The 27,241-nt window shown below is 41.6% G+C and overlaps 2 protein-coding genes across 4 annotated transcripts in view; one reads left to right on the forward strand and one right to left on the reverse strand.

The window, feature by feature from the left end:
• pcxb (pyruvate carboxylase b) overlaps nt 1-27,241 on the forward strand; it is a 300,915-nt gene that overhangs the window by 168,567 nt on the left and 105,107 nt on the right. The gene's annotated exons all lie outside the window — the stretch shown is intronic.
• Nucleotides 8,291-27,241, reverse strand: part of LOC137174582 (leucine-rich repeat and fibronectin type-III domain-containing protein 4) — a 41,930-nt gene continuing 22,979 nt past the window's right edge. Inside the window, exons 5-8 of the mRNA XM_067579969.1 lie at nt 26,615-26,785; nt 24,622-24,783; nt 23,095-23,829; nt 8,291-11,735 (exon numbers count right to left, since the gene is read on the reverse strand). Coding sequence (XP_067436070.1) covers nt 10,409-11,735; nt 23,095-23,829; nt 24,622-24,783; nt 26,615-26,785 — 2,395 coding nt within the window. The 3' untranslated portion in view covers nt 8,291-10,408. The remainder of the gene's footprint in view (nt 11,736-23,094; nt 23,830-24,621; nt 24,784-26,614; nt 26,786-27,241) is intronic.

Below are 27,241 nucleotides of genomic sequence, written 5' to 3' on the forward strand. Positions count from 1 at the left end.
TGTTCTTCTCTCTTTTGCTTTCCTTCCTTTCTCCCTCCGCTTGCCTCCCCCATTGCTTGCGCTCAGCAAGAAAGCCTAAAAGACGACACCCCACTGTATCTATCTCTTTCTCGGTTCACTGTCTCTCACGCACATGTGCACACACCAAGGTCTCCTACCGTCACCCTCTCAGAAAGGAAACCACACAACGTCACAAGATGAGAAGGGTTACAAGATTTCGCTCCCTCCTTCTGATCAGGAGACTGAAGGGAGCCTGCAGAGATGAGGGCTCAGAGGAGTAGGTGGTAGCATCGCCACACAGAAGACCAAAAAGAGAGAATGAGGAGTGAAAAATGATGAAGAGGGCAGGAAGTTCCCTTTTCATTTCTTGTTCTAGGGTAAAAAAGTGAAGAAGAGATGGGCAGTGGGCGGGATGTTGAGAGAGGTAATGATGAGCAGAAGAGGTCCTGTGGCGAAGTAAGAAAAAGGAAGGAAAAGGCAAAATCTCATCTGGGACAAAATATTAGAGAAGGGGAGATGTCAGGAATAAAAGTAAAAAAAATGGAGCTTACTGGAAGGAGATGGTATGAATGAAAGAAACTAGAGAGGTGGAGGGGTGAGGAGAAAAAACATGAGCAGAGGATGCAACTCGCTCAGGTTTTTTAAGAGAAGCTGTCAGCGAAGTGATGTGCTCCCTCGGTTGCAAGAGAAGACACAAGTTAGATGAAGTTAGTTGGCAGAGGTGAAAGAGATCGAGAAAAGGAAGGAGAGGAAACGACTGCAAACAATCATAGGACCATTGAGAAGCCAGTACTGAGAGAGTATATTGAGGAAAAGGATGGAAATTGGATAAACGGCAAGATGGAGAGAGGTTGAAGGTAGTAGAGAGCAACCGAGAGGAGAGGACTGGCAAGATGCGAGTAGCTCTGTCAGGAAGCAACGGAGACTGGAATCAAGGTCATATGATGGAAAATAGGATCCAGTTAAAAAATGTCTGACTTGCTCTACGCTTTATGTAAGAAATGAATGATCTGACAGCACCTTCATAATTTTATTTATATTATACTAATGAAAATCTGATCTTAAATTGTATGCCTGTTCAGGAAGATTTGCTGCACAATAGGCTAAAGTGTCCTAAACAATCCTAAATGAGGACTCAGTCGTGAATGACATTACCAAATTATCTGTAGGACATTGTGGGAACTAAACCTTGATAGAAAAAACAAAAGATAACAATGGTGGTAGTAATTACAATGATGATGACAAGAGAATTTCAAGCTTGAGCAGTAGAGTGTCAGACCTGCAGAACTGAAAAGCTTTTGGGAGTTTAATTCTATACAAAGCAATGGACTTGTGTGGAAGTTCAAAAGAGACCAAAATGTGTTGGCTGTCAAGTGTATTAAGATTTTAGAAGGGAGACTCACTTACCAACATTAAAATTGAAGAGTTCTTTGAATTGAATCTATACTTGGAAAGGGCGCTACTCAAAACTGACCCACTAGCAGTGGATTATATCCTAAAACTCCAGCCAATCAAGGTCAGCTATGTCATAATGGCCCATAGGGACGACCACACAGAGAATTCTCATCCAACTCTGCAGGTTCCCTCAGTTCTGCAGAGCTTTTTAGCCTCTTTGACTATAGCTCATTGTTTTGTTAGGTTTGTTTTTCTGCCCTGCAAACTCCTCTCATCATCTTTATTTCCAGGCAGCTTATTCAGTGAAAAAGCTCTGATAAACATGCTGTGCACCACCTTGCCAGCACCAAACAGCAGACAAGCAAAGTAAGTGACTATCTGGTGAACATAGAAGGGCATGTAGCAGTTAAAGAGCCAGATATTTCCCTTAGGAGTTTGTTGTCTGACTGTTTGAAGCAAGACCAAAACAGAGTTGGAAGGAAAGTGAATATTGGTCTTGGATTTGTCAGGTGGCCAGAAACACAACTCTAAATGAATAGTAATGTTGGTCCATGTCTGCTGGATGCATAACATAGAAACATTTGCTAACATGTTCGCCACAACAACTTTGTTAGGTGATAATATATCAGTGTTTTGTTTTCAGCTTGTTCCATTGCCCGTGTGGCCAAAAAAAATCAGTCCATGCAGGTAAAATTGGATTTGTTCGTGTTATTTTGAGTGGTGGCAGCAATTTAAGATTCACTCTATGCATACAAATGTGTCATGAATGGGTCCCAAAGTTTTGTAACCACCTCTTACCAATACACTTCATTCTCTTTCAATGGTAGACCACTCCACACCTCCCACTGAGCCTGTCCATTCAGCCGTGAGAAAGACAGGTCACCTCATGTAGTTCAGTTGGTAAAACATTTACTGACACTGCCATAGTCGTGTCCCATTCAGCAGGTAGGTGAACGGGTAAGGTGACACTTATACTGCTGGAGGGTTTCTGTTCCAACTTGGATAAAAAAACATGTGCACTCTTAATGGTGCAGGGCACATTTGATAAAGGCACCCAGCAAACATGTATGTTCTGTTCCTGAGTGTCTGTTTTTCTCAATGGTGGCTTAAAGGGCCCATTTTTTTATATAATGACTTCAAAAGATAGCAGCAGAATCTTTGAAGATTAGACATGTACACAAAGAGAGAAAGAGGATAAGAAGGAAGGATAGTCACTGAGGTGACAGTAAAAGAAGAGTGGTAATCAATGTCTCTTGATAAAATGTTCTCTTACTCTGAATGAAGGAGTAGGCTGAAGAGGGAGAAGAGAGAAAAATACGTTGGAACAACAGTAAAGGGATTAGGATGGAGGGGAAGGAGAGAGCTGCTGAATGAAAGAGATCTCATTGTTAGTATTGCTTTGCATTAAAATCAGAACATTTTACATATATTTTAAGGCTTTCAGATCTCGGGATGAACATGCACTAATTCACTAAAAAGGCCTCACTTAAATGTACAACTTTTTAGTGCATTTAAGCATTGCCTCACATTTATATACGTGTATTCATGTAGATAGTCAAACCAAAGAGGCACCGGGGAGTCAGTGCAAAAACTTTGGCTAATGCAACTGTTGAGAAATGGATGTAAAACTTGGAAAATACGGAGAACATTGCCCAAAAGAATAAAATGGAGAGGGACAAGGACAGTGGGGCAAAGATGAAATGCCAAAGCATATTTGAGTGCAATAATAAAAGTAGAGAGAAGAATTTTAATATTAAAGTGTGTGAGTGGGTGGGTGGAGGCACTGATATGGTAGCCAAAAGTGAAAACGGGAGTGACGGCAAGAAGCATATTAAAATTATATGGAAAAAGGAGTTAAAAGGAGGAAAGGACATAAGGAGATAGAAAAGAAGGTTAACATTCTTCAAGGGAAGCCGATACAGAAAGGCAAAGAATATTTTCTTACAGTCAGGAGAGCGGAATAAAATGAGTGAAAGACGGCTGGAGAGAACCACCACAACAATAAAAGATACGAACAAAGGGGCACGAGAGAGCAGGGGAGGTCGGAGAGAAGTGGAGATTAGGAGAGAATGCAGTGAACAAAGGACTGAATGAGAAGTCATTGGAGGTGAAGGAGAGCGCAAATTAGATAGAGGGCTAAATTAAAGATTGTGGAAAGACAGTGTGAGAGGGAGGCAGAGAGAGGTTGCAGAGAAAAAAAGAATGGAAATGATGCATGAAGGTAAAGCCCTTGCACAAAGCTGAATCTTCTATCATTTTAGCACCTCTCCAAGATGAACATTGTTTCTCCTCCTTTGTCTTCTCTCTTTGTCTCTTTCACTTCTGTCATCTCTTTCTCTTCCATCTATTCTCACATCTGTTCCTTAAAGGTGCTCTGTGTAGCATGTCATTATCAAATTAACTCGGCTACCTCGGAGTAATCAAACACATCACACTGTAGCCGAGACTGTTATCACCTCCGTCTCAAGTCGTCAGTTTTATACCGATCAGAAGCTTGCTTCCTGTCCAGTATCTTTCAGTATATCTAGTTAAAAAAAACTGATCAAACTGATCAAGAAAAAGCTAGTTCCCCGTATCATGATGGGCATGCAAATGATTATTTTCCTTCCCTCTGTTGCTGTAGTAGTTTAGTTTCTCCTCCTCACTTTCTTGGTCGATTTTCCCCCTTTGCTGCAACTCCCATTTCTCCTCCCTCTCTCTGCTCTTCTATCTTCAATCAATCTCTTTATCCACCTCTCCTGAGCTATCTCTCTGCTTTTATCTCCTCATCTTTCTATCCTCTTTTCTGTCTCTATTTTTCTGTCATCCTCTCCATATGTTGCTGAGGAGTGACACTATGAAATACTGACATGTTCAATTCAAGAATTAGTGACAACATATGATCAAGAAGTGGCGTTGAGGGGGAGAAACACCGTTTTTTATGTCTATACTTCAAAATGCCTCTAGAAGGTGATATTTCACTTTGATTGACAGTATTTACTGTTCGTGCTCAATATGAGCATTTTGTAGCCATCAACCCTCATCATTAGCTCTCCTGACAATCTGTAGTCATCATTCAAGCTTCATTTACTCCAAGTCTTGTTAACCATAATTGCAAACAGAAAAAATAATTAAATACTAGACAGGAACAGCGGTCAGTGTCAGGATGGTTATGGATTCTTTATGTTAAATGTTCAGGGTAGGATGTTAATTTGAAGATTGCTATCAAAATGGCAACTAGTGTCGGCACTGCATTACAGACAGAATATAAAAAAAACAAACAACAGCGATATATGATGGTTCATTAGCTCCTACAAGGACACAGAAAATCAGATCTGTCAGCTCCAAAGACAAGAGGGTATAAAAATGATGAAACAGCATTTCATCATACAGGCAAAAATCTGAAAATTGAATCTCTAAATCTACTGTCATGTAAAGGTTTTCTGCCATGTTTCCCCAATTTGAACATGACAGAATGAAATGGCACAGTGACAGTTTACTCGTAACCAGGTGATATTCACATATGGTAAAAGGACTGTCGTGTATTATCTGGAGTCTGTTATAGAACAGGTTTTTTCCCCTGTAACATGCTTACTTTTAGCATCTTGAATAAAAAATAAAGCTTTATTGTTGTATATATTTGTTGCTTTGAATTAAACTGTCTCACACTGTCATAGTACTTCATTCAATACATAACAATTTCACCTAAAGCTACTACATTGATATAAAGGGATGTAGGTTAGCCAGAGAAATATAAGCGAGTATTTGGGCAGTTTAATTTACCCTGACATTAGTTTTGAACCTGTTGTTCACAACAATATGCAGGTGTTGATGAACTGAATAGTCAACCATGTGGAACATCAGAGCATTAAACATGAGAACTTAAGTTGCATGCCATAGATTACATATGTCCTTTAATCCATACAAATGTGGGTTGTAGTGTCTGATCATTTCCTTTACAGTATCACCACAAGTACCTCTTCTCAGAGGAGTTGTCCCTGTAAGTTAGAGTGTCTGCACTTATTAAATCAGTTTGAGCCTTGGCCAGCATATAGAAGGTTGAACCTTGGGATTATCTCTGAGAGCTGTGCTCTATTCAGCCGTGTTAAACTCTTTGTTACTGCTTACAGGTCTGTATGAAAAGAGTTGCTAATAAAAACCGCTGTTGGTTGGTAGTCATTATTTGACGTGACATTTTTGGTACCTTTGGCTGTGCAGATATACAGTTTCTTTCATGGCACAGTTCAGCATGTTGCAGAACTGGCCCAACTGGTTTCTATCGCAGAAAGTGCTGAGGTCCAATGCATTCAAAGTCAGCAGTTACTCAGCACACTGCAGGGAAATGCATCATACCTTGATCATAACTGCAAATGTCAGAGGACGTTTGGCTACGGGCAGACACAGCCTTTCAAGACACACATGCACACACACACACACACACACACACACACACACACGTGCATGGAGAAACATGCCAATCCCACTGCCATAAGGTTATCTTGTGGTGTGTAGAAAAGCAGCATGTGTGTGTGTGTCTGTGTGTGTGTGCACTTGTTAAAATATGAAAAAGGTGAGTGTGTGTGTGTGGATGTGAGTTTCAGCGTTACTCAGCATTTTTTTAATTAGACAAATTAGGCCAGGGTTTTGCCTTTGGCGAAGAAAGCAGCAGGAGGCATTTCGTTGTGTTGTTCTTGCCCGTCACACATTAGTACACGTACACACACACACGCGCACACACTCGCACACTCGTTTCTCAAAGGTGACTGTAGCACAGATTCAGCCCTGCTTTTAATGTGGGCACCTATGATCTTCAAACCATATTGCCCTCTAACCTGATGTCCACTCACACACACTTCGTCTTCTCTCTCCTTTATTTCCTCTGGTGTCCCCGTCGATGGTCTTAAATTAGGACACTGTCTATCACTCTGGCAATGTCTGACGTTTTAAGCTCGAGAGGCAAGAGAGCATATTAACCCTTTACACACACACACACACACATGCACACAAACACCATTTATCCAGTCCCAGTTGTTCCCTCTGTGGTTAAAGCATCATTTATCTGCCTGATAATAAATTGCGGCGAGTACTGTGACAAAAATAACACCACTGCACACACTCTGACCACATTGTGTTTGTCTCTCTCTCACACACGCACACATTTGGAAACAAGCCATGGATATACGCAGAGGCACACACAGGCATATGCACACCAGCACACGCTGAAAGATAAACACAATGACCTCCCCCTTCGCTTATTTCTCTCCTCTTTCCCTTGCTCATCATCATCTATTTATCCATCTCTAGGTGTGTCAGCAGTCTCATATTTCCCTCCTTCTCTGCAGGTCTTTCACACACTCCTTCCATCTTGGGCATTTAGCAGCGTCTGCAAATAGCTAAATAGAAAATGAAAACGTGCAAGAGGAGAGGTAGATGAAAACTCGGAATAAGATGAAGGGCATTAAAAAAACAGGTCTGTCTGGCTTTCTCACTTCTCTCTGTCTCTTTTAGCCTTTCTCTCTGATGCGTGGCTTTATTTTCCATATGCAAATCTTTTGGATTTGAAATAAAATTACTCTTTTATGTGAAAGTGTTGTTAGTACTGCTATTCTGATTGATAATGAACAGCCCAGTCTGCAGCTCCGTGCAGCATTCAACCACTCCCAGACGCCTCCTCGTGGAGGAATACTGGGCACGTCAAACTGGGAGGACAACCAGAGGTAAACCCAGAACACCCTGGTGGGATTACATTTGAAATCTAGCCAGGGTAGGTCTCAGGATCCCCCAGGAGGAGCTCAATGACACGGCTACCTTGCTTTGCCTGTTGCCATTGTGACGGGGATAAAGAAAACGGATACATGAATGTATGTTTTGGTTTGCTAGTTCATGTTTTCCACTTAAGTGTTGTCCTTTTCATCTGCTCATTTATATTTTTAGCAGTTTAATTGGCTACGTTCAGTTGCGGATCATTGCAAGCTCATGTCTTTGCTGCTAAATTAAGTGTTAAACTCAATTGCAGGGAGCTCTGAAGTAGTCTTGTAATTCTTACATTAGACTTTTTGTAAAGCCTGCAGGTATAGTTCATAATAACAAAGCGTCAGAATCACGATCCATTAGTCTGACAGCTTTTAGTTGTTGCTCTCAATCTGTTTGTTGTCACTTCAACTCTCTTTCTAATTCTGTGTCATATCAAATCATTTCTTTTAAATTTTTTGTTTACTCAGATCTTTTGTCTTTCTAAATTCATTTTGTATCTGTCCCCGGAACTTCTTTCGCTGTTTGCTTCTCTTTTATGGAATGTTTTTCTTAACTCAACTTTTCTCCATCTTATATGCCGTTTTAAATCACTTAAAGAAGGTTGATTTCACCCTTACATTTCAATCAGCTCCGCTGACTGATGGACTGAAGTAAACAACTTCATTTTTAGGTAAATAACTTGATTTTTGGCACATTCCCTCATGTGCTTAAATTTTTCAGACCCATGAGCTGCGTTGAGCTCAATCATTTTCATCAAGACAGAATGACGTTCTTTACATTTCTGTCCAAATTTAAACTAAGCTGAAGAGCTAGAATTTTTTATCTGTACTCATCTCCTGCCCCGAGTAACAAACTGATTTAAAATGCTGTCTTAAAACCTGCTCTAGACACTTAGTGATGTACCATGAATAAACCACAGTGACACTGATAACAAATTTCTATTGTAAGTTCTCTTTGCACATAATCATGCTTTTGTGTGAAACACATTTAAAGTACATTTATTAACACACATGCACACAAACACGACACACAACTTTCTCCCTTGTGTTAATGAGTCGGTCTCTGTTCCATACATGTAATTTTTATTATTTATATCAAGTCCAGAGAACAATATTGACTTTGGCAAAATGAAATAAAAACAGAAAGGAAACAACAGTAATGGTTAAAAGTCATCATTATTAATTTAATTGGCTCTGTTTTTATAGGCATCTGTTTATGTGTATCTGTGTTCTGGGGTGTGTGTGCTTGCCAGTTTGTGTGTTTTGTGCTGTGTGTGTGCTTCTTCAGTATCTGGTTTGATCTTTATTTTTCTGCCTAGTTATCGTCAACATTTTTCTGCTCTAATCATGAAGATTTTTTGTCTAAAACAAAAAATCACACATTTTATATTTTGTATTCGATCCTACCATCACCCCCCAGAAAACTCTGAAAAACAGAAACACATGGTGCGACAAGTAACATCATTTTATATATATACTATATATATATATGTACTTTCAAGTTTTCTCTTTTCATTTTTTTTTCTTTTTGATAGAAGTTAGGAGTCTCTGTGGTCTGTGCCAGTGGATCAGTCATCCCATTACACGTTTCACAAAGTCTTCTAATGAACAGTTCCTAAAGGTTAGTGGCCTCCATAGTGGTTCTGTCATTTAATTGGTTCCTTTCAGAAAACATTCACTGTTTTGGATTAAAAGTGAATCCATGTGGCACAAAGGAGTCTGAAGTCACAAAAATGAATTTTAAGTAGTCGCTTTCTGACCAAGCTGCGCAAATTGTGACTAATTCAAGTTTTGGTAAAACGTCTTTAAACATTTCACTTTTACTGTGCTTTGAGCGGACCTTAAGACCCTGTCAAATCTTTTATTTTTATTTTCTTTTTTTTTTTTACAGCATGTCCAGAAAGCGGCAAAACTTTTAAAACAGTAATGGAGTCTGGTTGACTGGATTGCCCCCTCACAAACATTCATATACATGTGCGCACTCAGTCACACACACACAGCCACACATACTCGCATCTTGCCCCCCGATCCATCAGCGCATGCACACTTAGGCGTCCATTAGCATTATTCATTCGTTTGGTCCTTTATCATCCGACATCCAATATGATCTCATGTTTCAGAAATGCACACACGCACATGTTCCACCATACACCCCCTTCTCCTCCATTTTGTAATCCATATCAACTCCATTGTAATCCCGATGTCTTTCTTTTAATAATGTCTGTGCTCAACTCGCTCTTTCCAGCTCGTATCGATTGATCATGTCCAATGCACACAGCTCTGTATTTATGCTCCCATAATCCGCAGGCACGGCAAGTCAAAATCGTTGAGCAGCCGCAGAGGACACATAAAAGTCACATTCATTGTGTTTTGGAAAAGAGTTTCAAAATCGCCGTCCGTTTTGGAGTCCAAAAAAAGCCAGATAACAAAGCAGAGCTACGTCATCCGAATCTTTTTTTTTTACGTTTGTGATTTTTGTCGGAGAAGAGTGTGTTTCTCCAGTATCACCCATAGTGTAGCTGTTTTTGATCCAGAGTAAACCCTTGTGTTGTGGGGGCTGGAACTCTGGAGAGTTGAAGTGTTAGCAAAAGTCTGGTTCTATTAGTGTACAGGCTTTACTGAGATCCATGCTGAGCTCACACTATCTCCGTCTGTGCTATATAACCTTTGTTCTGTTGCTCTACTGATGTTTTCCCCTCTTTGATTACGTCTCTCCTTCTTTGTGTCTATATATATCACTCACATTGTCTGTTCATACAATTGTCGCTCTGTCTAGATTTTTCTGAGTTTTGTTTGTCTCTTGTGTTCTTTCTTTTCTATCTAGTATCGCTTCATCTTTACGGATACAGCTTGAACTCAACCTCCAGTATTTCAAGACAGTTTTAAAACTGTCCCATTATGTTTCTCCCCCTTTTCCTGTCACATCTTTCTCCCCACTTATTTTCCCACCCATAAGTCTTTTAGTCAGCTAAAAAGAGCCTGTTAAAAATCTTCACCTCACTTCCAAGTACACTTTCTTGTCTCCTCTCCATTTTTCTTGACTTCTCACCTGGCAAATCAAGGAGCTGCACAAGTGAGATTCAAGTCAATTTTACTCTTCCCTCTCCCTCTGAACTCACAACCTTCCCTCCCTCGTCTACAATCACTTCATCTTCCCTTTCCGGCTCCCTCAATTTTTCCACTGACTCCACCTCTTTGCCCTGCTCAAATCCCATTCAAACTGTACTCTTTTAGATCCCTTTATCCCTCTTAACTTTCTTTTTATATCTTTACACCACCAACTACACAACACTTTCCTCCAGTTCTTCAGCACTCCTTCCGTCTTTTCCCTTCTCCCTCCCCTTGTCTTTTACACTGCTCCCTTTCCCAGTAGTGATCCCGGTGTTAGAGTTGGAGTTGGTGGTGTTGTAAGCATGGATGTATCCCTGTTGGAACTCACACTGCCCTCCAAATCCCCTGCCGTTTTCGGTCTCGTCACTGGTTGTCGAGGACGCTGTGCTTGTCGTCGATGCACACTGCACTAGCATTCCATGAAGTGACTGGCTCCGCCTCGTCCAGATCACGCTCAGCCGCTTGGCGTAACTGACAGCACCATAGCGCTTGGCAACAGTCGCCGCTGCATCAGTTGCTAAGGCGACAGAGGAGCCCATATCCAGCGAGTGCCGCCGTTTACTAACGGTCCCGCTGGCAGGATTTAGAGGGGATACAGGGCTCTGATAAGCCTGAGAGGAGTTCCATTTGTCCCTGCCTCGGGGAGTGATTCTCCAGTCCAACAGATCTGAGTCTCTCAGGGGTGCAGCCAGAGAGAAACTGGCACGATTGGTCAGTTCTCGCTCCAGACGGGGTCTTGGGCGTTCCCTGGAGCGAGACTGACGGGGCAGGGTGGATGGAGGGGAAGGGGAGTAGTAGAGGGGAGTTCTGTCACTTTCTGGGGTGTATGGTGGCGCCTTCTCCAGCTTCCTCTGTCTCACCACCAAAGCCATCTCCCCTCCTGTCCCAGTCATTGTAGAAACCACCCCCCCAGCTGAAAGAAACTGCTCCAGGTTGACTTTAGGCTTGGGCCTGGGCTTTGGAGGGAGTTTCGGGGGCAGAGAGGAAGCAGAATCGGCCGCTTCCTTCTTCTTGTCCTTGTCCTTGTCTTTCTCCCCTCTCTTGGAAGGGAGACCATTGGGTAGGACCACCATCATCATGTCCCCGGAACCGTTTGATTGGTAGCATCCACTACTGTTGCCACCTTTGTCCCCGCCCCCTACACCTCCTCCCTGACAACAGGCCCCACCTCCTGCCTCAGCGTTGCTGTTGTGACATATAATGTGGTCGCCATGGTTGCACACACGGTGGCGAACCATTAGCGCCACAGTGAACACGAGTAGGGTGACCACGACAACGCCGCCAACCAAAATGGTGAGCGTCCCTCCCAGGAAGTGGGCTTGGAGAGAGCGGCACGCCGGGTAAACATCCTTGGTGGAGAACGTGGTACAGCCCAGGACCTTTGTTGCTGCTAATGACGTGATTGTGTCATCAAAAATGGCCAGTACGCACAAGTTATAGTCCACTCCCGAAACCAAGTTCTTCAACAGGAAACGGTCACTGGTGGATGGTAGAATTCTAAACAGAAAGAAAAAAAACAAAAAAGTAGAGGTCAGTGAAATAAAAAAAGTGATCTGCACAGGATCAATAGAGAATTAGTTAAATCTAAAATATCTTGCAGTAACTGGAAGCCTAGCCTGAATATTCTGACTATTGTGGAACAAAGGAGAAAAGGTTGAACGTTGGAAAAGAAGCCGAGGAAAAGGAGGGGTGAAAGGATGGCTAGAAACAGCACAGGAGTGGATACTGCAGTAGGGGGAGAGAGGGAAAATGAGGCTATTGATGGAGAGTGTGCCCAGGGAACATGAAAAGAGAACTCTGTCTGCTCATTTGGAGTGCACGGGTGTGTGTGTGTGTGTGTGTGTGTGTGTGTGTGTGTGTGTGTGTGTGTGTGTGCCGAAATACTTGAATCCCTGCGAGAAGCAAACGTCAAGCCATTTTGTGGGACCTCACTTTTAAAAAAAGAGGCCATTTTAGATTTAGTCAGGGCTAGGATTACAGTAAAACGGAGACATTTTGTGGTTTTGATTAAAGGTAATAGGAAACAAATGTGTCAGCGTATTGTCATAACAAGTGAGGGGTGTGTTTTGTTGTCTTTTAACTGCGAATGTGTTTCCTGCGTGTGTCTGTAATGCATGAGTTCTTGCGTGGGATAATAAAGAGAGAAGTGCTTTGAATTTGTCCTCATTTTAAGTGTTCGAGCAGCCGTTAGAACTAACAAACGAGGGAGAGGTGAACAATAGAGAGACAGAGAGAGGGGGAAAAAACAATGAAGAGAGATGGCGATGAGAACGGAGGGGCACAGGCTTTACATAAGCATGTGTACCATGCTAGAGTTGTTTGTATGTGCTTGTCAGTTCATGCTTGCACAGTATATGAGTGTATTTGTGATATACTAGAATGAACATCTATGTGTTTTCATCTAAGTGGGTTTGTGTGTGTGTGTGTGACATGCAAGAGTAAAGTGTGTGTGGGAGAGTGTAGCTCAGCTCAAGTGTCTGTCGCTGATGGGTATGACTTTGCCCTCTGCTGTCCAACCCTCTTGTGTGGGCAAGTGTGTGTGTTTGTGTATTTTTGTGTTATATACAGGAATATTTTGTGAGTGATTTCTTTTTTCATTCCTCACTTGTATTTTGGTCTCCCGCTTCTTCTTTCTCTCTGCCTTTTCACACTACATCAAAGGGCTTATTTGTATCTACTGTTGCTAACCGTTCCAGCTCCCCTTAGACTTGAGCTACATCCTATAAATGCCATCGAGTTTGACTCAGACACTGCAGAAGGCCTCTAACCTCAGTCTGTTTATAACGCATTCAAAATAAAGAGACCAGTGATGGCAACTATGTAGTTTTTGTATTTTTTGAGTACATTTTGAATTGGATGTAACTGACTGTTCTTACATAAGCTAGTTCTTCAAATGAAATCACTGCGATTGACAACTCTCTCAAATATATCCACAGCAGAGTTTCAGAATCAGTAGGATAAGATGCTTGGACAATGGAGGAACTATCTGGGAAACAAAAGAGGGGGTGGTTTACTCAAGGAAAGCTTTGGGGTAGACACATGGATTTAGGTTCCAGTACTGCTAAGTATTGATCACTGATTTTCACAGGCTTCTCAAGGATTTAGATTTTCTGAACAAATGCTTAGAATATCAACTCTTGTAGGTATATTGTAGGATTAAAAGTGTATTTGAACTGAAAATCACCTTGAAAACTCAGTAACACTGCTTTATTTCATTAGGATATGATGCCGCAAAACAATCTGAAAAGCAAGAACTGGCCCAGAAATATCTGCAAACTCCTAATTTGAAGCAGAAGCTCTGTATGATTTGATAACGAATTACAATGAACTGTCTGACACCGTCAGTCCCATTATAATCTGAACAGAAACACGGGGCATTCTCATTATCCAATGGTCATTAGGTTGCTATAGATTGCTTTCTAAGACTGCCACAAATTCACCAATTAACTCATTCTCTGCACTGGAGCAACTTGGGGACCAGGTGTGTGTTACCATGGCAAAGGCTCATTATTTGGCTCAACAGTGCAGCGCCTCCACTGAAAGCATCTCTTCATACAATATCCACACATTAAACTCTCTCTTTTCATGACCAGTCGACCTCCATGCCTTCATTTCCCATCTTTCGAGTGAACACTAACATGAAAATCTCTAGCTGGAGAGAACAGACTCCAAGCAAGAGCAAAAACTGAACACTATTTTAACAAAAATGAATCTGCGAAAAGACAATATAGTTGAAGGGTTTACTACAGCCAATTTGCCAGAATGTCCCAGGAAATGCTGGTATCTCTCTCTCTCTCACTCTTTTAACAAATGAATTAGCTTAAATGTCTCCTTCAATTAATGCCTCAAAGAACTTCCATTCTTCAAGGTGTCGGGCAGTTCTGTAATTTGATGGACACTGACTAAATGTAGAACCCAAAGGTTCATAGCAATAACTTAAATTGGAAAAGAAAGTAGCAAAATTAAGGTTTTGAGTAAGTACTTTTTATATTCTTACAGCAAAGAGTAGGTATTTTATGAACTGAAATCTAACCAAAGCATTATAACCAAATATCTCAGGGATGGAAACCCTAAAGGGAAGCCTGTCTTGGTCAAATCAGTCACACCGGGTGATTATGAATTGCCTATGTAAAGTCCAGTAGTGAAGACAGTGGGTGCTCATCAGATTTCCCACATGAAATATGAAAGAAGCATAACGCTAGCGCTGCCTCTGTGTCTGAATAAAAAGCCTCAGTCATATTATAGGCTTATAAAAAGGCCCTGAGAAATATTACAGCGGTGTCAGTTCATCCAGGGCCTTTATGTGTCTTTGTATAATTGATAGATCCCATGAGCCAGAGACTTGACCATCACTGTGTGAAGCCCTGTACTCGGCTGAGGGGCTGGTTCTCTGTAGCAAAGGTTATATTTAAATGGGTTTTCTCTTGCTTTGATTCACTGTCGTGTTAATGCGTACCAGTTTCTCATGTCCTTTCCCTCTCTTTTTCCATGTCATTCAGTGTCTCCATTCGATTGCCAATATAGCATGCTTTATTGAATAGTATTGAAAAAGAATTATTATTATCTAAACAGTCTTCAACAAGCAATACTCGTGCTGAATCCTTCACTATTTCCTTGCATATGAATTTTCTTTACCCACTAGAATCTATGTATACGGTGCAACTGAATGCTTTTTGCAGTCGATACCAATATTGTGTATAATAAACTGGGACATGGCATCTTGAAAAAACATCAAACTATTCAGTGGGTCTTCTATTATGCAACCGTAAGTCACACATACACACACCTTGAATGAATCCTTGAGTCATTTTTCTAATCCTACCATTCAATACCGGTTCCTTTATTCACTCTATCCTCCATCCCTCCCTCTATCCTTCTTTTCAGCTCTGTTTCGATCTTCTCTCCCTCAATCTATCCCCCTTATTCTTTTTCTATCCATCTTTTTGTGAACAGATTTCCTTCTTTTCGCTGATCAGTCACTCACTCTCATCTCTCCACATCCTCTGCCCTTTTCATCTCTTTGTAATCACCCATCGTTTTCTTTCCTTTTCCCCTAAACCTGCATCGGTGCGCTCCTTTTCGTCCCATGTCCAACCTCTTTCTCGGCACCTTTTACAATTTGACTTACACTTTTAGTTATGTTCTTTCCCTCTGCACATCTCCTCTCCCTCTTTGTCTCTTGCTCTACCTCTTTTACCTCCACTATATTTCTGGAGCCAATCAGCTGTGCTTGCCACAAATCCTTTGGCAATTCTCACCGGGCTCTACCTGACCTCCCAGCCTCTCTCCTTTTCACATTCTCTGTACTATGTCTCTATTAGCCACAGCTATAACCGTGTACCATTATTTAGCATCCAAGGTCACTCCTTCTCTTCTCTCATGTCCTCTTTAGCTGCTTTGCTCTTCCCTCCTCCTATCTTCCCTTTTCCCCACCACCTCTCCATTTGCCCTCATCTTATATTTCTCATCCTCCCTCTTCCTCACCCTCTCTCCCTATACCACCACTCCTCTCCTCCACCCCACCACCACCACCACTCCCTCCCTTATGAGATCATGAATCACCTCTATAGTTGTTTTTGCCATGCTGGCAGCGACAGAAATAGGCAAGCAAATTCACTGAAATATACATGGAAGGACCTAGACGCATTCACAAACGCATGCATCTTTGATATGCTGATTCTCTACACTGCATTATGCATTTTTAACCATATTTACATGCCCATTGTCATATGTAGATGCAAATATTCAGCTGTGCGGTGTGGGTACACATCCTGGACAAGTGAAATGAAAATCACCTAAATCCTCAGTGCTCTTGAGACAATGTATGTTCATGAATATAAACTATGCCACATATAACTTTGTCCTTTGTCTCTATGAACCATTGGTTGTTTCGAAGTGGCAGGGGTGTTCTCATTACCCCCCCCCCCTCTATATTTGCAGATACTTGCATTGTGCTCTGTCACCTAAACATACCAAGCATATGTCTGTCTCTGTGCTTCTTATTATGATTAAACCCTGCAAAGGCACACACACGTACACAGATGCAGGGAGAAAGTGAAAGAGACAAGGGAGTGCTTTGTTCAAGCGGGTGACACGGAAACGAGTAATTATTAGTACGAGAGGGGAAAGAGAGAGAGAGAGAGAGAGAGAGAGAGAGGAAAAGAAAAGAGTGGTGGAGGGGATAAAGGAGTGGTAGAATCCTGTCCCCCTTTCCTCATCTTTCTTTTCCCCCTCTCTTCCTCTTCTTTTTCTTGTTTCTCTCACTGCCTCATTTCGTCCTTTTTCGCTCTATCTGTGCTGCAAAGTCTGGTGGTCTGACACCAGACAAGATTAGGCACAGAGAGCAAGAGACAGGGAGAGGGGAGAGAAAGAAAGACGAGCAGGAAAAACAAAGCAATTATCTTCTCTTCTGGCTGACATCTATACTGCCCTCGTTTCCTTTTTTTCCATGTCATGTCTTTTGTTCGTTTACCCTTTCCTCCATTTTTGGTCTTGATTCATCGGACTGTTTACTGTCTTGTTGGCTCACTCAATTTTGTGTGATCTGTTCTCCTGTTTTCCTTGATCAGTCTTTCTGTCAGTCTCTTTTTGCCCCCTCCCCTCCCTCCCCCCCTCCCCTCTGGATTTTGTTTCATCCCTCCTTCTGTCTTTTCACTTTCCTTAATCTATCCTTCTCACTCAGCTCTCTCTCATTTGGCCTGATTTCTTTCCCCGTCGCCTGATTCAGTTGTTTTCTCTCTCATTCTCGTTCCTATTTTTATGACCTCCTTCTCCTCCCCAATCCTCCAGTATTTAACTGACTCCAACATTTCATCTTGATTTCTCCCTCTTTTCTCTTCTTTTTATTTTAGCAACATGATAAAAGGTAATCACACTGTCCTTCCCTCTAGCCCTCCCTTACTTACTCTCCTCCTGCCTATGACCCTACAGTATAATATAAGGTGACATATGTATTGAGTTCTGACCCTTTTGCTCTTCCTTCCTCCCTCTGCCTCTTATATGAGTTGACACATGTATTGACCCAGTAGTTTAACACTTAATTACATCTTCCCCGAGGGTACAGCTCTCAACCCCATTCTGTACCCCCTTTCCATCCCAGCCATCTAAGTCCTTGTTCTCTTCCTCCCTCCCTCTTTATCCTCTCTTTGTCTCTGCATGCCTCCTGTTATATCTCTCCTTACATCCTTATCTATCCCTGACTCTGCAGATGCACTTATCTCGTTTCTTGTATGATTTCTTGTATTAGTCACCAGACTCACACCAGGCTAAAATAGGATGCTTATATCAGTTTCCCCCAGCAATATCATACAGTACAATACAAAGAGCCATGTCGTATGTAACATGACGGAATCTAAGAGTAAAGCCACTTGATGTTTTTCCCTCCAACTCACATCTCAGTGGAGGACAATGTTTGATATAATGAACCTTGCTGGACACTTACTTATTCTTGTACTGCAATAAGCCACGGGGCTTTTTTGTGTATTTTAATCCTCGACAATTTTAAAAGTCTTATATGGAGTCTGTCTTTGTGATCAGCCTGTCATGTATGTTTTAAATTTTGTCAAATAGATCTATCTATCTAATTGCATAATTTTGACAAATGCCCTCTCTGTATCCTCTTAAATATATTTATATATCGGTTCATTACTGTGTCAAATATTAGTTAAAATGCTGTATAATTAGCGGTAGCAAATGAGCGTTATTGCCATACACCTAATTTTCATGTTAAATTTCTTTGACCGTCTCATTCCCCTCTCCTTTTATGGCGCATTATCAATCTATTTCTCAGCATGCTCCTTTCCTGTGGCTGTCAAACTCTCACCCTGTCTGTTTTAACTGTGCGTCCCTTTTTTCTGAGACTCTACTCTCATTATTCTCATTATTTCTTAAACTCTGCGTGATTTTCTCTCCAACCTACTCCTCTCTGTCTCTATGATCGTTTCTGTTCCCATTAAATTAAAACTTGGCGCTTTGAGTGCCCAGCAGGAAGGTTGATGCTGTTGTGGCTGGGTTGAAATAGTGAGAATTGTTAAAGGTCTTATATTTCTCCCTGCCTGCCTGCACAAGTCTTTTGAGTCTCAGAATTATCTTTTGGCTACAAGTGTCATACAAATGCTCTCAATGACATGGCACCAATCACACAAAATGTATTGAAAACATCTTCTCCAACATATTGCCAACAATTTATAATAGGGACAGCTATTCTTAAAAACATAGATAGCCCTATGGTAAACATCTTTTGTAATTCAGGGGCTGAATAACGTATTAATAATGTATTGAGTAAACACACGGGTGGAACACAATAAAGCCTACACAATGCAATGCAATTCAAATAAAGTAGTGCTACAAAAAAGTAATACGGTTGTGTTGTCTGTCATAGAGGTGACAAATTGACTATGTGGTGATTTTTTTTTTTTTTTTTTCCAAGGTCATAGTTTGTGGTTTTGCCTACTCTCTATATGTACATAGGCTGGAGAAAATAACAAGAACACCTGCAGTACAATAGTGTAAATTCCACACCTTTCTGACAGTCTCAACAGAAATTGTATATTACCAGTTTCCGAAGCATGTAGTGTGTTTGTAGGACTGTCGAATTGCATTACATTGCACAAACGATGCTGTGTCCACCCCCTGTGTACTTTTGTGGTTTACAAATGCTAATCCTTCAGCCATGGCACTGTAAGAGAGATTTTTTTTTGTAATTAAATTTGCTGAAAAGATAGCAAATTTTCTAACAGATGGTTAGAAAGAGGGCACTTTACAAACGCTGCCTCATTTACATGGAGGGACATTCTTTCTGCTGTTCTTTGTCCTTCAGGTAGGCTGAGCCTATGTGTGGGCAAGAAAGAAATCCCAGTTTGGTTATTGCTCTCACTGAAACATTATGGCAAAGCTCCAGAAAGGAGGCCCAGTTGACTCTGTCAGGGGAGCTAAGGGTGACAGGGTGAGCGGTGCCCAGCGGATGCCACATGGACGACATCCCACCTGGCACTGTCACAGACGCCATCGAAATTAGACAAGCCGCGCTAAAATGGAGGCTGGTGTTGTCTAGAATGTGACTGACCTGTTAAAGATGATTAAGTCTGGCAGCCACATGGTGTCTTCTCTGTTCTGTACTTCTCTATATACAGCATATACCTCTGTCTCACTGTGCAGCTGACTTTTTATCACTTGTCAGATACTTTCCTCACTCTCCTTCCATTCTTAAATCCTCTGTTTCTTCACTTCCTCCCCTTCCTCAGCTCAGTTTTGTCCACCTCCCAAAACAGACATGCAGCAGCAGCAACAACAACAACAACAAAATATGAATGCAAATCCCTGATAAAAAGCATGAAATCTCGCTCTTCCATTATCTCCTTTTGAATTTATAAGCCAGACTCCCTTTGGCCGACTCCTCTCTTCTCGGTCTTTCTAGCTGGTGTGATATTGCGGTTGGCACTGGCATATTGATGGCATGATAGAAATCTATACTGGAAATCCCTGACTGCATTGTGGTATGCTTCCTTTCAAATGCTGCCCCCTTCCAGTTCCTCTTTATCTGTCCTCTGAGGCCGATCTCCCAGCTACCTCCCTCAAAGCCCTCAGACTGCTTGTCTCCTCTTGAAACCATTTTCTTCATTCCCAATTTGGTTAAGAGTTTATATCTCAATTTCACCTTTAAGCTAACCACTACATGTCTATCTCTCCTTGGAGACAGTTATCCCCTCCATCTGTTTAGTTGGCAATGTGATTTGTTTAGAGTGTAGTCAAACTTCTAATCGCTTTCTCCCTCCACCATCTCTCCTGTGACGCTGGTTGCCTTGGTTTTCTCACATATCTCCCCTCTTGTTTTGCTACTATGCGAGTCTCTTTGTGTCTATCAGCATTTTCTTGTCCCGAGCTGCACAGCTGAGCCTTCACCTCTACTGATGCTGCCGTTTTTAATATTTCCTTAATTAGTTGACTCAAAGAATTACTTTTTCCCTTCGTCACCCTTTTGTCAAATTCATCGAGGGCAACTGGGATTGAAGTAATACTACAAACAGCCGTACAATGTAGAACAATCCAATACAACAGCATGGCAACAAATTCTACCTTAGTCATGCTCAATGTTCAGTTTTTGTTGAGACTTTTTCAAGGATGTTGATTCCACTCTATGAGGCTGTATTGAATTTATAGATGCATGATATGCTACAAGCTTCAGTTTCTAGAGGTAATATACTTTTACTCAATAACATAGCAAGTCAGCTCCCCCCTATTATTAGAGTATTTTCTGTGGAGGAATTAAAGCAGCTGATCAGCGAGGGAGCTGAGATCTCATTCAGTTCATTCAATTCAATCATTTAATTAGTTCTCCATGTGTAATTGCCACAAACGTGTCGTGGGACTGCTCGCAATCTGCACTTGTCTGTTTTGATGTGGCATTTCAATGGGACACCTCTTCGCCTCCGTCCTTTCATCTACCCATCCCTCTCTCCAGCAGTGAAGTCCCATTTCCTCTTCCTTCCACTCCCTTCTGATATTATTCTTTTTTTTTTTTTGTTTGTTTGTTTTCCAAGTACTACCTCCCTCTGTTATCCCAAATTTCTATGGAGCCAATCCTCTCCTATCTTTTTCATTACTCCAAACATCCACCTTCTCCTTCTTTCCTCCCTATTTTAATACCCAGGTCTATTTTTATTGTGTACACACATTTTCTCTCTAAATCTATTTCAGTGATGGATTTAAATACCTCCCCTCCCTCTCTCCACCCTTGCTTCCTTGCTTTTTCCTTGAGGACCATTTGGCCCACCCCTCTCTCTTCTCCCACTTCCTGTCTGTCAGTCTCCCTCCTTTCACCCATCCTTCTTTCATCTCAATCTCTCCCAAGGTGATTTGGGTAGAGCCCATCCCCTATCCTCCCTTTCTCCCTCAATCCCTCTCCTCCTCCTCCTGAAATCTCTGAGGCCTCATTCCTATCTTTAAAATTCCCCTGTTCTTCCCTTCTGGCTCTATCCATCACTCAAACTATTATTATTTCCTCCCCATCCGTCTTTTTTCCATTCATCCCTGGCTGCCATCCTTTCTACTTTCCCTCAATCCCTCTGATTATACCTACACACATTTTTTTCATATTTCCAATCATCTCTCAATCTGTCTGTCTCCCCATCTTTCAATCTGTTCTCTTCCTGTCATACATTTCGCTCCTCTCACCCCTTCTCAATGCTTACAGCTCAATAATACCTGAGGGTAAGTGCATTCAATCCATGCATTAGTGCAGACTAAATTCAAAAACACACGAATAATGCCGAGATAGCAATTCCTGCCCTATCTCCCGTCTCCTTCTCCTATTCCATCTTGCTCCCACTGTTTTGCTGTAGCAACAGCCACACATATTAATGTTTCATTAGTCTATGGTTATAAATACAGAGGCAGTAAACTTTGAATGCATACTAGTATAATTCATGTATAGTGCAGCAGTATATTGGTGTACGCCAGGTTGCTAGCACCCTAGCAACACGTCTGGATTTATTTCTGTCTTTCTCCTTCTCCCCCTCAATTAAGTCTGGCCTCAGTTCCTTCCTCTCCTCCTCATCATTCAGACCTCCCCTATCTACCCATGTTTCTGTTGATGTTTGCGCAGTTAGTTTTTTAGGGGTATCACAGTTTCACGATGTGAGCCCAGAAAGTGTAAAATTTTGATCCATCATGTATCATGTAAAATGAAAAGGTATGTTTTACCGAAATTCCTTGCTTTGCTTTGTTTTGTTCTTCCTTCTAATCTTTTTGGCTCTCTTTGGCTTTTACAAGTGTCTACAGTAGTATTCATCCTTCTCTCCACAGCTACACTAAACAAATTGGCTCACAGCAACGCATAAAAATGGTGAGCGAAGATTGGCAGCTTTGCAAAGACTATCTCAGGCATGCAAATTATATAGTTTTTCACCTCATGTTTTTTTTCCAAAACTGTTGTCTAAACATATAAGGCAGGATATGGTGGTGGTCTCTTAAATAATTTGTGGTTACAAGAAGAACGTTGAACCCCTAACCTCAAATATGGTCTTTATAAATGTTTGATTATTTTTCTGCCTCTGAGAGCCTGGTGAGTAAACACAGACAGTGAAGACTGAGTGGATCTCATTTTAAATTTGAAATGACATGGTTTACTGAAGGTTTAAATGCTATTTCAAATTAGAAATTACATGACCCATCAACATCATGTTACTTAATCAAACCTGTCCTTTAATACCGTCACATGCTACTGCACGCCATTAAATGTCGCCGCGGACGAATCTTGCATTCAGAGTCAGACACTACGTAACTTACCTTTAACTACAAACCCAGATGTTTTTGTGTTCCAAGCCACACTGTCACAAATTTCAGATAAATCGTCCTCCCTGAAACCCCTTTATTCCTGCAGCATTTCCTCACTTGTCCTCTGATTCTACTCTCATACATATGCACTGACTATCCACCTGTTGGGTTTTAGTGTCATACAGAGATGGAGATAAATTATTAACTACCTTCGCCCCTCTTTCCCTTCATCTGTCTCCCCATTCATCCTTCCCTTGAGCTATCCACCCATCCATGTACAAGGTGAACAGTTGCACTACTGAAGTGTCATGCTGTAATGGATAAATATTTAAGGAGTTTTGCATGAAATCAGGTATATCCACCATTTGAGGGAGGAAGACACTGACACTCAAAAATTGATTTCTCGTTACATAAACAGGGCAAGCTGTTACTGTAATAACCTATTGGCAGGCATTTAAAAACATTTAGCACTAAAGAACCCCTCAGAAACCTAATGCAGGTTTGGTGCAGGATGGAGGATCTCACTGGTTTCCACCATTTTTGTAGTGAGTTATGTTCATTATATAGCAAAAGCTGAACTGACCTGTAGATGAGGGTTTCGTCGGCGGTGCAGTTGTACTGTATCTGATACATCCAGACAACGTAACCTGCAGACAAACGCCCCAAATCCCATCGGACCTGAGCCGAGGTTGATGTAACACCTTGTACTCCAACCATCCTCCCTTCCTCATCGTCCCCCTCGTCGTCCTCCATGCTCCCTCCATCAGCCCTCTCCGCCTCAGAGGCTCTGCCGCTGTCGCCCTCGCTGTCCTCCCCTCCACCTCTTCTCCCATCCTCCACCTCTCCTCCACGTCCTGCGCCATTGTTAATTCCTCCGTTTTTCCCCGTGCTGATATCTGAGGAGCCCGGATCGGTCCTTAAAATCCCATTGGTTATGTTCCTGTTGTTCTTGGCGTTCACATTGTTATTCCCTGTGTTTCCACCTGCTCCGCCCCGGTGAGGCAGGGGGATTATTTTGAGGTCCACAGTTGCAGTTGCTTCACCCGCTGCATTTATTGCGATACATGTGTATGCCCCGTCATCCCGGGCAACCGTTACTAAGATATCCAAGGTCCCATTGCTGAAGGAGCTGGTCCGGGATGAGTTTGCAATGATGCGGTCATCTGGTGAAACCCAGTGTACTACTGGCTCGGGGTCGCCGATGGAACGGCACTTCAGCGTAGCTCGCTGGCCCTCCAAGACCCACAGCTTGTGAGTGTGACGGGTGATGAGAGGTGGTTCACAAGTAAACTCCTCCTCAGGAATTGACCAGAAATACCTGGGAGACAAAAGGGAGGAAAGAAGGAAAGTAAAATAAAGACAGAGGGAGGGAGAGTAGAATCCCTTTTTTTCTAAGTGCAGGAATGTGTCTTGTTTTTTTCCCTCTGAGGTGTGTTTGGCAGATGAATGTAGCGCATTTACCTAAAGATCTATGTGTGCTTGTCTATCAATTTAAGGGTAAAATTCAGTAAGGCACAACAGTCTGAACAATTCCCATACTACTCTGCAAGAAACGGGACTAAGCAAAGAGTAATTAATGGTGACAGCAATGACAGATGATGACAACAGATGCTCATTTTCCTCCTCAATCCTTTGTTTTCACTGCATGCTTTTGACTGCAGGGTTAGACTGGAATATAATGTTAGAGAGATGCAGGGAGGAGAAAGTGAGAATGTGAAGTATGAGAATAATGGTTGAATAACGGAACATCACATCGATATTTCTCACTCAGTCCTCAAGGCCTACCTGTCCTGTGAGTTTTTGCTCCAGTTCTATTCTTGCACACATGATGATCCAATTAAGGTGCCATAAAATGTGAGGCCCATTATTGGATGTGTGCTAAAACAGGGCTAGAGCAAAACTTGTAGGACAGATTGGCTTTAAGACTAGGTGGGGAAACAGTAGTGTATGATATTCAATTAGACTTAACGCATCATTTTACATATACTTTAGCACTCCTTGACTTTGAAAAAGGCTTCATCGATTTAAAAGGATTGGGATAAACTGTTGGTTCTTAGGATAGCTAAAACATAGTAGATTAGACAAGTAAAGCCACCAATCAAAAATGTACCTTCCAGCCAGGTGAGGAGGTGTGGCACAGGTCTCCATGTCGTCTCCACGGATAAGCCGCCGTAACCATAGCAGTTCACAATTGCAGTGCAGTGGGTTACCCCCAAAATTCAGGCTTATGACAGCGTTGTAGGGGGTGGGGCTTATTGCACCTGTCTGCGACCTGAACATGACAGAGGAAAAGGGATGGGTTCATTTGGAAAGCTCTGCATGCCTTAATGGAGTTCAAGTTAATTTGACATCTTTATTTCAATGCAAATTTCTTGTGTGTATGACTTGTAGATAAAAAACAATCCATTTTGAACGACCAAACTTTTTTCATATAGCGTGGTCATCAGCAGATATATAAGAGCTTGCTGCTCAAAATGAGAGAAACAAGTAAATTTAGAAATTTCCCAATGTACGCTGTAACAAACCTACCCAGGAGCAATAATGCTGTTATAAGCGTCTCACAGCTGGCCTGTTGATATTAATACTGGAATAATTTCCAAACATAAAGATATAGTCCAAAAAACTGGGGCTGTTGCACCGTGTACTGTGTATGATGATGGGTGTGCTACCAGTGTTTTCTCTGAAAAGTATTCAACATTCAGAGGTTTGTTCCTGCCATAATGATACCTGTAGTATAATCTCCAAACCCCATTTAATTAACTCTCTTTATTTCTTGTTCTACATTCAGTATTTAAAATGAGTCTAGTTAAAAATGACTAGGACTGTCTGTACTATGCAAATGAGACATAACTTTTTGCAGTTGTGATATGGCTTAGGGTCAATGCTTTGGCAGAACAACGTGTATTAGTGACTACAGCAAAACTGTATGGATGAAGCAATGAGCTATACTCAATGTATATATGCATTTTTTTTTTCCCAAACTTGCTTTTTAGAAGAAAAAAGTTCAATAATTGGATACAGGGTGCAATGACAGCAGCAGGCTTCCAGGAGAGCATCAAATAATAGGGAGAGAATGGGAACAGGTGGTACTGCACAGAATAAACATAAAAAGAACATAAAAGAAAGAGGCATTCAAAGGCTGCTGTATAGCCCTCTCCTGTGGCTACATATAGAGAAAAAAGCACAGGTGGGTAAATTTAAATGACAGTATTTTGTAAAGCTTTTCACAGTACATTCAGTGTGAACTGTAATGGGAAAAAATAAGATTGAAAGGGAAGGAGAAATGGAAGGAGAGTAATCTACAGTAAAGACTGGCAATACCAGACTGAAGAGGCTGTTTACTGTAGTTAAAAGTTGAAAAGGTGGAGTTGATGAAGTGTCTTAATCGCTCTGTAAAGCCCTGTTCATAGCTTATTATACATCACCGATTCTAGCTTTTAACATTCAGCCTATTCATTGGCCAATTTGTCTGTCAGAAACCAGACAAACACTCTCCAATTTGCTTTAAATCTCAGTTGTGCTGAGTACAAGTTCAGAGTCTGTGTCACAGCTGGACTCTGTCAGTTATTTGTTTGTTAGTTGGAGCTTAGGCTGCACGTCTACAATGAAATGGATTTTCTTTTCTTTACCTCTCTCAGTATTTGCCATCACAATTTCCAAAGTTTAAAATGATTGACTAGCCAATAAGTGGACACCAGAGACCTTTTATTCATTCCCCTTGCAGCCACTTTCTGCTTTGACATGCAGTCTGGAACAAGCCACTGCCTCATTTATACATGATAGCAACAAAAAAGGAAAATGAAATGAGGACAGGACATGTTCCCCCTCACCATACCAACTAGCTCACATGTTCCAGTCTGTGTACCTCTGTGGTGCATACGTACATATGGATAATTTAAAAAGCTTGATAAATAGTGAATGGACTAAAAATGGACTAAAAGCTTTACTGAATGTCTGTACATCAACAGTATCTCCCTGTGTTTCTTTGGTAGAGTGCCCTGTTAAAAAACACTTTGGTGGCTCTGTGGCAATGTCGTCTGTCACAGAATATTTCCACTAAGCCACTTCTTAGAGAAACATAAAAGAGGAAGCTTAAGAGCTACCTTGCAAAGAGGGGATCAGGAGGCAGGGTTCGGAGCCTGTTGGAGGTCATATCCAGCCTTGCAAGCTTATAGAGCTCTCCAAAGACTCCTTCCGCTATATGGTCTATCAGGTTATGATCCAGGTTCAGTGTGTGCAGACTGGCCATGTTCTGAATGGACTCCCATGGTACCCTGTAACAATAAAATAGAGGGATATATAGTGATTAATATGAGATTCAGTATGGTGTTTGAATTGATGTACTTTGTGGCAAGTTTGGTCATGCACTCTTGTTGGACGGAGAAGAAATAAATGTCTTTTTAAAAGTAACGACAGCTGTGAAGACAGATTCAACCCTCTGATTATAGCATCCTTTGTGGGTACATTGATTAAATTAACCTGATTAAAGGATGAGTGTACTACTATTAGATCAGTCAGTTTGCACTCTGTTATGAACATTTTCCTATTTTTCTGCGGAAGACAGGAATAAGCGAAGACTAATTAATGGTGACAGCAATGACAGACAACAACAACAGATGCTAATTTTCCTTCTCAATCCTTGTCTTTCTCTGAGTTATACCACCCCCATCTGTGACCCATTGCTGTAGTCATTTAGTATTCCTTTTTTGCAGGCATTCACTTAAGAATTG

The sequence above is a fragment of the Thunnus thynnus genome, chromosome 22 (assembly GCF_963924715.1).
Source record: "Thunnus thynnus chromosome 22, fThuThy2.1, whole genome shotgun sequence".
NCBI classification, from domain to species: Eukaryota; Metazoa; Chordata; class Actinopteri; order Scombriformes; family Scombridae; genus Thunnus; species Thunnus thynnus.